Genomic DNA, 11,516 nt, shown 5'->3' on the forward strand with positions numbered 1-11,516 from the left:
TAAAGAGATCGTTAGCGGGATCGTTGCTACGTCACTAAAAGCGTGACGTTGCAACGATATCGTTATGTGTGACTCAGCCTTTACTCTCCAAATCCTCATAATCTCAAATCTCTAAGTCAGACACCAAGTTTTAACACAGCCATAAAACACGTTATGGATTGCTACATGTGTACAAGATCAGAATAGTCATTAGCACGAGTGCAGCACCAGAATCACAAATCGGCACTTCTCCAAAATATCCCCCAACTTTGCCCATGTGTATTATATCCTCCCCTCCACACTGCCTTTCTATCTAGTATACCCCCCACACTACCACTCTCCATAAATGTTCCCACACACACTGCCCCTTTCCATATCTCCCCCAAACTGCCTCTGTTCAAGTCACACCACCCCACCATCCCTCGCTATAGTATGCTCACAATCACATGCTTTAGCAATTCACCCATAATGGCCCTAATTCACACATTATGCACCCTCGTAGTAACAGAACCCTTCCCGTCCCCTCATCTAAAATAAGGCATTTAATCTTCGGCTCCTCCGTGGTGCATTTACTAGTGTCTGACGTCTCAAGTGCAGCCCCGGCAGAAGCTGCCAACCTCATCATGCTGCTACATGTCGCGTCTAAAAGATGCAAATACATTTGAATATGGGAAGGAGCAGTCACATCCTAGACACCATGGGCCATATTTTATTTTGTGTAGGCCTGAGGCTACCCAGATGAATAGCTTCCCCTGCATTTCTCCAATGGTGCAGGGCTGTACCAGACATCTTTTATATGCAGGCAAACTCGTCGAGTTCTCCAAGAGGTACATACTTTACAATCTGGTGTGGCGTTTTTCTGGCCTGAAGCATTTTATTTGTAAATTCCTGCATGCTTGCTGTTTTTGACCACCAGCGAGTTTCGTAAACGGTTTCTCAGTTTTCTGGTCACTTGTTTTTTCTCCATTTAACAATGAAAAAAAAATGGCTAGCGGTGAAGCAAAAATGCTGTGAAAAATTACTGCAAAAGTGCATCTTTTGAGCCTTCAAACTGACTTGCACTGTAAAATATGGAGAATCTTCTGAGTGAAAAAATGCCTGTAGAATGGTCACCTCTCCTCATTTAGCCACTTGACATATTTTGAGACCTGAATTAAAATACGCTCAAAATCCTGAACATATGCATTTCTATGTAAAAAAAAAAACAAAAAACAACTTGCTGTTCATTTTTTTGAACTTATTCCGGGTTTCAGAGCTGACCTGCCTGAAATGCCTGTCAATCAATGGTCATTTAATTGCCCATTTAGAGAGTCTAGCCACAATTTATGAGCACAGAATAATTGCTAATACAATTCCTGTATGTACAAAAAATATCGAGTTTTCACAAAAAAAAAACCTTGCACTGCCAAAAGTATTAAAATGCTTAGATGTCTATACTGGGACATCATATTTACCGTAACTAATGGATTAACAAATAAAGAAAATCAAGTTTTAATTACTCTTGGCAGTGTCAGCCTTTTTTTTTTTTTTTTTAAATTTTGCCTCAATGTACTTCTGGCGAGCAGAGAAGCGGAACCAGCATATACAAGTCCAGAAATCACCCTTGTTGCAATATAGTGTTATCAGGAGCACATCATATGTATACGAAAGATTATGCTTAAAAATCTTTTCACTCAACAAATAAATGTTTTACTAATTTGTCAGGCGATTGCCAGGATGTATAAATTAGTACAAATGCTTGTTCCACCAATATTAGCCTGCCTAAATGAGTTTTAAAAGTGCTGTCTGCTATACAAGTTTTACACAGTAAGCAATCGCTTTTTTTTTCCAACCCATGGCATGGCAGTTTTCAAAATTTTGCTTCTGATTAAAGCTTTAGGGTATGTTTACACAAGGCGTTTTTCCAGCACGTTTTCCTTGTTTTTAGCTGTGGTTTTGGCATGCTAGATTTGTCTCTCATGCATGCTGATAAAGTTTATAGTGTTGGAGATAAGATTAAAAAACAAAACAAAAAAAAGTCCTGTTCTATAATCAGGTTTTGGCACAAAAAAGGCAGCAAAACCTGCATTTTTTTCACCACCCATTCATTCCAATGGGTGAAAAACGATGAATAAACACTGTTAAAATGCTGAAAGTAGTGACATGCTCCATTCTGCAAAAAACCATGCAAAGCACAAAATCCTGATGACAAAAAAAAAACAAGCTATGTGCATGAGATTTCTGAAATCTCAACCATAGCTGGTACTGTAAAAACCCTGCAAAAAATTAGCATTAAGGCTGTGTGCACACGTAGCAGATTTTTCGTGTTTTTTTCGCTATAAAAACGCTATAAAACCACGAAAAAAACCGCTCACATTAAGCATCCTATTTATAATAGAATGCAATCCGCATTTTTTGTGCACATGCTGCATTTTTTTCCTGAGCGGAATCGCATTCCAGAAAAACACGCAGCATGTTCATTAAATTTGCGGAATCGCGGGGATTCCGCACACCTAGGAATGCATTGATCTGCTTACTTCCCGCATGGGGCTATGCCCACCATGCGGGAAGTAAGCAGATCATGTGCGGTTGGTACCCAGGGTGGAGGAGAGGAGACTCTCCTCCACCGACTGGGCACCATATAATTGTTAAAAAAAAAAATAATAATTAAAATAAAAAATCGTGATATACTCACCCTCTGATGGCCCCGGAGTCCTCCCGCCTCTCAGCGGTGCACGTGGCCGCTTCCGTTCCTATAGATGGTGTGTGTGAAGGACCTGCGATGACGTCGCGGTCACATGACCGGTCAAGTGACCGCGACGTCATCGAAGGTCCTGCACACACACCATCTATAGGAACGGAAGCCGCTGAGGAGATCGGCTGTTTGCGGAAGGTGAGTATAACCATTTTTTTTAACATTCTATCTTTTACTATTGATGCGGCATAGGCTGCATCAATAGTAAAAAGTTGGTCACATTTGTCAAACACTATGTTTGACAAGTGTGACCAACCTGTCAGTTTTCTGCAAGCTAATTATGCTTGCAAAATGCTAGTATTCTGCGGGAATATGCATGCCAATTCCACATGCGATATACCCGCGGCAGGAGTTGCAGAATTGCTGCGGAAATTCTGCAACGTGTGCACTTAGCCTAAAGAACGCTGCAAAAACGCCTAGTGTGAACTTCGCCTTAGGAGTTACATGAAAGTTAAAGGAAATTGATAATCAGACTATATTCACCGACTGCAGTCTTCGAGTCTCTTTTTGGCCACTTGCTGGATTGCACTGGGGTCTGGTCTGAGAGGCAAAAATCACTTTTACAATGTAAGCCTATACAGCATCAATCTGACACTCCATATACTTGCATTGTAAAAGCCACTGCTGGCTCACCATGCAGTGCGATCTGGCTACTAAATAGCAGTCACGAGGACCCAGAAGAGGACTGGACCATCATTGGAAATATGAAAAATCTGATCAGTGAGTATATTACTGTACTCACAATACATATACATTTACACTGGCTTAGGCAATAAAGTTTGTTGGGAGTTCTTTAGATCAGGCTGTTACATGTATTTTTTTTTTTTATGTTGGCATTGGGCATGCTTTCACAGTCTCGAATGGTGACCATTCACTACCTCAGTGCTCCCTGTTGACTGGAACAAAGCAGCTGCAGGAAGAATAACTTCATTTTCTGTCTGCAGCTAAACCTCTCCTTAGGCTATGTGCACACGTTGCGGATTTTGCTGCGAATCCGCAGCTGTGGGTCCGCAGCAGCTTTCCATGCGTTTACAGTACAATGTAAACCTATGAAAAACGCAATCCGCAGTGTCCATGCTGCGGAAAAAAACGCGCGGAAACGCTGCGGGTTACATTCTGCAGCATGTCAATTCTTTGTGCGGATTCCGCAGCGGTTTACACCTGCTCCATAATAGGAATCCGCAGGTGGAATCCGCACAAATTCCGCATAAAAACCGTGGTAAATCCGCAGGTAAAACGCAGTGCCTTTTACCTGCGGATTTATGAAATCCGCAGCGGAAAAAAACGCAGCCCTCAAAAATACGTGTGCACATACCCTTAGACATCCGAACATACGTGGAACGGTATTTACCTTCAGAATAGCACTACAGCAGGTAAATACCGTTTTTTCTCTCATCACAAGTTCCCTTTAACGCTTTTAGTGCCACCTCAGCACTAGAACAAGATTTATGAAGAAGTAGCATAAGAGGATATTCGCAAGCTGAAGATTTGTTGTAAACATTTCTCAGACTGTCAGATTTATCTGACAGAAATCCATGCACTTGCTACAGAAAGAGCGCCATGGAATTTTCAGACGTTTTTACAAAAAATCTTTCAGATGTGAATAAGCTCTAAATATGAATTGTTCAACAGTTTAATTTTGCTAGTTATAAGTCAAACACTTGAAATACAAAAAAAGAATACAAATGGCACAACTTAGTGTACAGTATTTAACTCTTTCCCTTAAATATGGATACAAAAAATAACATTTCACCTTTTCAGCACACAAAAAAAGCATATTAAAGGGGTTGTCCACAAAAAAAAAAATATATATATCCAAATATATTTAGATGTGTTTCAATTATAAATATATGCAACTTATCAATTTTGGATTGGATTAAGAAAGGTGCTCTGAACTTAATTTTCTTAAGATATCAACATCTGTGCTGACGGCTCTAGAGATCTTTTAATTCAATAGCCATGTCAGCCACCAATGCATACACAAAGTAGGGGGCCAGCTTAGCCAATGAAATGAGTAGTCAGCCAGACCCCTTCACTCTCAGCACTGGCCATGTACCAACAGAAGAAAGTAGAGGAAGCTCTCCTGTGAAGAACCTAAGAAGTGGTAGTGCAGTGATGCAGGACCAGAGCCAATAGCTTGAGCTTGGGGCAACTTTCTTAATTCAAGTATTAAGGTATATATATTTATGTTTTCAACACATCTGATCAATTTCTTTTCAAGTGGACAACCACTTTTATGTCAAACTAATTAAAAAAAAAATTAACACAACAGAAAATTTACCAAAAGGAGAAGGGAAATTAAAACAGAGGATGAAACTTTTTTCATTTAACTGATGAAGTCCTGAAGAAGACTCTTATTTTAAGAGCTTAGTAAAAAGTCAGTGTAATTGAAGTTAAATTCCAATGTGAAAGTCGTCCATTTCATGGCATTTAGCCATGAATGGATTCAGGCAAAGAGTTCCTGTACATATTCATTAATTGCTATGTTCCTGTCCAGGACTGGAATCCCATTGTAAAAGCAACCAATGATCGGAAAACGTAATATGTACATTGACAGGGTTGGCAACAGGATAGAAACTAAAACTGATGCATATAAAACAAAGTTACATATCTGAAAAGCAATGCAGATTGCACAGCTGTTAATAGGACAGGGGAGAAAAACAGGATTTCACACAGCTCATCAATATGATGAGCTGTTTATTCTCAAGCATTCTACACTGTATAGGTTGGATACCTCTCTGATCCCCTCCAAAAAAAAAAAAAAAAAACACTATAAAAAAAAATATATATATATTTGGGGACCCGATGTATTTTTCCGGTTTACTTAAAGTGAACAAAAAGATAGAACTGTTCATTGGTAAAGGGAGGGTAAAAGTCTGTGTCCTCAGTCCAGCTTGGTTATGAATAGCCGGTCTTAAATATTCCATGAGGTGTACAAAGAGGGGGCATCTGTGGATTGTCACCCTGCCAGGTGAGGACAACCATCTTTCTAGGAACGAGGTAAGTGGCTGCTATGTACTGGATACCGGTGGCTTGTCTCCTTCGTCACTAGGTGCTACAGAAAAAAGAAAAAACATAGGTTATGGGGTGATCCAAATGCCACATTTTAATAATCAATGTGCTTGATAGATTTTACCCACCACTTGTAGCTGCAACTGCAGGGGTAAGGACATCGTCATCACTGTCTTCCTCGTTGGATTGGGTGACTTCACTGACTGGTTCAGGACACTTCACCTCAGCTTCCTGCTCTACACGGCTCCGAAGAGCAAGGATGCGATGATGAATTGCAGCAAATAGTTGCCCTGTGTCTTTAGAACTTGCCTGTAAACATAAACCTATACATTAAGATGTGGATTTGATTTTTTGGTGCAAAATAACGCTAAGATTTTACTAGAAAATAAAAAGTGCTAAGAAAAGCAGAAACCTACCAGGTAGCAATTTGTATACAAAGCTGGTGTAGTTTGTGTTCCTGTACAGCGAATATTCGCATGAGAGGTGTATAGTGAGCGCAGTATCTGAGCCCTCTGCATACAATGAATGTTCTGTGACTGTTGTGAATGGAGCTGGAATTGAACCCTTTAGATGCTATGGTCATGTGACTGCATTACCTAAGTGATCTGACAAAGGTTGGGGTCCTCTACCATGATTGCATAAATAGTGTTGTCATAACAGCTGAGGCTTCCATTAAAAGCTTTTGTGGCTGTCCAGGCAGAGCATCAAAGCAGAGCAGTGTATTGTACAAGTGATCAACAGAAGGTTCAACACTGAGGAAAATTCTCTGCAGAAGGTCTTTCCATTTTAGAGAAAACAGTTTTTGTCAAGGATCATTATAGGGTCAACATTGACTTAAATAGGCACAAAATAGTTTTCTCCCTTTTGAAACAGCTAACTAGCATACTTTTTATTCTTAAGGGAGCATTGCAGGCTTGTAGGTCTACCTTGCTGAGTTTGTGGTCTCCCCTAGGAGAAACGCTACCTCCTAGGCAGTATAAAATACTAAAACAATCCTAGAGAAAAAAAAAACAAAACAAAAAAACACACACCACAAAAGTCCTAACATACATTTTTGGAGCAATTTAATTTATGCATCTTTATTGGCATAACTTATGATGCATTTGCCAGGCGGACTTCACCACACATCATCTCACCCAACTACTGAATTTCTACCACAAAAAGGTGATTCCAACTGTTGCCATTTTTACACTAAATCAGAGTAGCTACACCAGAGGTCGAGAGATGTGTCATAGTGAAGTCCGCCTGACGAATTCATTAAAATTTATTTCACTGAAGTGGCGTAAACGCCAAAAAAATATATGCGAGCCCCTGGCTGGAGTAACCTTTCTGGCAGAGGTACAATGCAGTTGTAAGGTACACCTAAATCATGAAGTGGTGTGTGTGTATGTCTTAATGGATTAGGCACATCTTACTCCAGCACATTAACACTTAATCAGGCTTTAAAGCTGAAAGAGGGATTTTTGGTACTCACCGTAAAATCGCTTTCTTTGGAGCCTTCATTGGGGCACACAGGTAACCATGGGTGTATGCTGCTGTCGCTAGGAGGCTGACACTAGGCAAAAAAAGGAAAATCGCTCCTCCTCCGCAGTATACACCTACCAACAGGCACCAAGTACCTCAGCTAATGTCAAAGCAGTGTGAGAAGTAACCAAAACTCAACACATGTACCAACCCAAAAACAAAAGGCACGTAGGCTCAAAGCGGTACAATAAGTTAGGGAGGGTGCCGTGTCCCCCAATGAAGGCTCCAAGAAAGATTTTACGGTGAGTACCAAAAATCCCTCCTTTATCGCTTCATTTGGGGACCCAGGTAACCATGAGAAATCCCAAAGCAGTCCCAATGGTTGGAAACAGAAAGAACGCAAAGAAAACAGACTTCGGGTCGGCCTGTGCGTAACCGCCCCCTGCACCACCTTTCTTCCCAGGCCTGCATCAGACGAGGCATGGGTATGAACCCTGTAAATTCTTGCAAAAGTGTGCAAAGATGACCAGGTCGCAGCTTTACAAATCTGTAAAGCCGAAGCCTGGTGACGAACTGCCCAGGAAGCTCCCATCGCCCAGGTAGAGAGCCTTTACCCCAGGAGAAGGCTGTTTGTCCTGAACGTGGTAAGCCTCCAATATTGCCAAACGAATTTAACAGGCAATAGTGGATTTGGAAGCTGGAAGCCCCTTACGACGACCTTCAGAGATGACAAAAAGGGCATCAAAGAGGCGAAAGGAAGCAGTCCTTGAGAGGTAGACTCTGATAGCTCTGACCAGATCCAACTTGTGGAGGGACTTCTCCAGGGGACGAACCGGAGTGGGACAGAGAGTGAAGGACAATTTCTTTATTAATGTGAAATCAAGAAACCACATTAGGCAAGAAGGATGGAACGGGTCTGAGAACTGCCTTGTTCCGATGGAGAATCAGGAACAGAGAACGGCACGACAGTGCCTCTAACTCAGAACGTCTCCTGATGGATGCAATGGCAACTAAAAAGGCCACTTTCCATGACTTGAGAGTTCTAAGAGATAGACCAGAATCAAGACCCGCTTGTAGAAACCCCAGGATGGAAGGAAGAGAAAAAGACCAAATTGTTGTCCTCACGCCACCAAAAGAAGGCCTTCCAGTATCTGTGGTAGATACGGGAGGATGCTGGTTTTATTGCCCTTGTCATGGTCTGAATGACCTGATGAGAAAAACAAGCCTCCCTCAGGACTGCAGCCTTAAGGGCCATGCTGTTAAACTCAAGACTGTGAACTCTGGTGAAAGAGGGGACCTTGTGTGAGAAGACCTGGACAGTCTGGAAGCCTCCAGGGAGCATCAATGAGCATGTTCACCAGCTCCGTGTACCAGGCACATCTTGGCCAGTCTGGAGCTACCAGGTTTGCGAGGATTCCTTCTGCCTTTATCTTTTGTACGACTCTCAGAATCAAGGGGAGAGGCGGAAAAAGAGAAGACAGCTGGAATTGGGACCACGGCATCACTAGGGCATTGCAACCGATGGCCAGCGGATCCCGGGACCTGGCTACGAACCGAGGAACCTTGTGCTTCATCCGAGACACCATCAGGTCAATGTTCGCCGTGCCCCATCTCTGGCATATTTGGTCGAAGACGGAAGGATTGAGAGACCACTCGCCTGATGCGAGACCCCAACGACTCAAAATCGGCTGCCCAATTTTCCACCCCCCGGAATGTGTACGGCTGATATGGTAGGAACACTCCGCCCAACGCAGAATCCTTGTTACCTCTGCCATCACCTGTTTGCTGCAAGTCGCTTCTTGGTGGTTTATGTAAGCCACGGCAGGGGCATTGTCCAATTATATGTGGACCGGGTGGCCTGCTAGGAGAGACTGCCAGCGGAGAAGGGCAAGAAAAATTGCTCTGATCTCCAGAAGATTGAGGGGGAGAGCGGCTTCTTAGACATTTCAGCGACCCTGTGCTGTGTATGATGAAGGAAGACTGCTCCCCAACCGAGGAGACTGGCGTTGGTGGTGATAACCTGAGGAAGGTGAGGAAGGACTTCCCACGCAGGACTGAGGCGGATAGCGTCCACCAGGTCAGAGATTGCCTCACCTTGAGGGGCAGAAGCACGGGCCGGTCCAGGGAGACTGTCCTCTTGTACCAAGCTGACAAGAGAGCCAGCTGAAGAGGACGAGTATGGAACTGGACAAATGGCACAGATTCCATGAAAGCAATTATCTTCCTCAGGATTCATGTAGGGCCATAGGGGAAGAGGAATTAGTCGCTTTAGAATATGGATCCCCTGGTAGAGAGAGAGAGAGAAAAACTTTTCCTTTGGAAGACAAAGTTGATTTTGTAACCGGATGTGACCTCTCTCTGACCCAGGCATCGTCGACAACCAGGTGTCCCAGAAGAGAAGCTGGCCTCCCTCCCTGGAGAGACTCCTGGGTGGGAGGGTGACATCATGTAGAGGAGAACCTGTTGGCGCGGAACCCCAAAGGCATGGAAGAGCGACACTTTGGTCGCCAGTGAGGAGCTGGTTTAAAGGACAGCTTCTTCCTTTCCCCTTGAGGGTGAATCAGCATTCCACGCTTTTAACCAGAGGATGCAATGATGTTGTTGTTTGCCTTTGAGGAACAACTGGCCGAATCTACGGAGGCGATCAGAAGGTATTTGCCAGCATGGGCAATCGGATCTGCTAACTCATCCGGAGGAGCTGCTGCTAGGATACCCTGGCGAAGCATTCTTCCTCAGGCAGACATTGACTTAGCCACCCAGGTGGAGGCAAAAATGGGACAGAGAAGCACGAGCCGCTTCAAAGGCTGATTTAGCCAATGACTGAATCTGCCTATCCGTAGCATCCTTAAGAGATACACCGTTCGGCAGAGACAAGAGTGTCTTGGAAGACAGGCGAGAAATCAGCGGATCCATATTAGAGACCGACTGGAACATGGCAAAAGCCCACTCTGAAGGGGGGGGCGTGTGCTTTCATCTTGGGCGTTAGGGGGCTCCTGTGGGGCAGACATGGTGGAAGGACTGCAGGCCTGGCAGAAAGTGGAAAGCTGACCTGAGGACCACTTTCTTTTACAAAGGGCACAGGCGTAATGAACCACAGTAGGCTTAGTGGGGCAACAAGAAACAAGAAATCTCTGCAAGGTTGGGCATAAGTCGAGCCTTGGTAATACTGCTGAGAAGGGCTATACAGGGAACAGAGAAAGGAAGAGGGCAGAGCCTACCCAACGTCAGCGATGGTCAGCAGATGACTGAGGCTGTCTCTCCCCTGTCGCAGATGTGCGCAGGCTAAATGCATGTCCGAGGGCGCAGAAGATGTGCAGAAAAAAAAGCAGTGTCTCAGACAGGATTATATCTGCTGAGGCACAAGAACCGATATAGCATCGGCTCAGCTGCATTACAGCAAGAACGATGCAGACTGGTGGGAGTGAGAGAAACGCCGGCTGGTGGAAACAAAGCACCCCACCGATTGGTAAATCATCGAGGGCGTTACCGGCAGGGAGAAGGAGCTCAATGTTAGGAGCAAAAGAGCGCCGAGGATAAGCACGCAAAAACAGGGGGCATGGCTAGGTCAGAGCAGTAGAATATCTGACCCAGCGAGACTTGTTATAGGTGGAAAAAGAGTGCGCAATTCAAATGCGGTGTAGAGTTGCCAGATAAGTGGGAGGAGGTGCGGCCAGGAATAAAGGGGGTGGCCCCAAGGACTGGGACCTGCTAGGGAGAAATGGCCGCGGCCGTGTGGGGTATATTGCATTAAAGCCACCCTGTCCCATGTCTGAATGAGACGAAAAAACTGCCGTGAGCTGCTCTGGTGCAGAAGACGGCGTCAACCCCTTAATAGAAGGGGGAGGCCACCGCTGGTGACCACCGTCTTCCTCCCAGCCCTCTCCGAGGAGAGGGGTGGAAGGGGAAAAGGCTAGGACTGGCCATTGGGAATCACCCTGAAGAACCCGTAAGGTCCTGACACCACACTGCTCTCAGTCACACAGGTGCGGAAAACAGGGTGAGAATTTCAACCCTATCACCCTAAGGAAGAAGAACCTGAAAGACAAGAAAAGATTAATAAAACACAACAAAAAACCTGAAAAGGAAAAGATGCGGATCTGGAATTAGATCCAGGTCCGCTTCCTACAGACAGTAAGCTTAAACTGAGGTACTTGGTGCCTGTCTGTGGGTGTATACTGCGGAGGAGGAGCTATTTTCCTTTTTTTGCCTAGTGTCACCCTCCTAGCGACAACAGCATACACCCATGGCTACTTGTGTCCTCCAATGAAACGATAAAGAAAGAGGGGGTTAAAAAAAAAATCCCACACTGAGGCCCACACTGGCCACA

General features: G+C 44.3%; 1 protein-coding gene across 5 annotated transcripts in view; it reads right to left on the bottom strand.

The window, feature by feature from the left end:
* Positions 1 to 4,404: 4,404 nt before the first annotated feature.
* The window catches only part of RANBP3 (RAN binding protein 3), a 119,911-nt gene continuing 112,799 nt past the window's right edge, over positions 4,405 to 11,516 (bottom strand). For all 5 annotated transcript variants that reach the window (XM_077273264.1, XM_077273283.1, XM_077273274.1 and 2 more), the window contains 2 exons: positions 5,854 to 6,034; positions 4,405 to 5,768 (listed from right to left, as the gene is read on the bottom strand). In XM_077273264.1, the coding sequence (XP_077129379.1) occupies positions 5,725 to 5,768; positions 5,854 to 6,034 (225 nt within the window). In that variant the 3' untranslated portion in view covers positions 4,405 to 5,724. The remainder of the gene's footprint in view (positions 5,769 to 5,853; positions 6,035 to 11,516) is intronic.

Source organism: Ranitomeya variabilis, chromosome 1 (assembly GCF_051348905.1).
Source record: "Ranitomeya variabilis isolate aRanVar5 chromosome 1, aRanVar5.hap1, whole genome shotgun sequence".
Lineage (NCBI taxonomy): Eukaryota > Metazoa > Chordata > Amphibia > Anura > Dendrobatidae > Ranitomeya > Ranitomeya variabilis.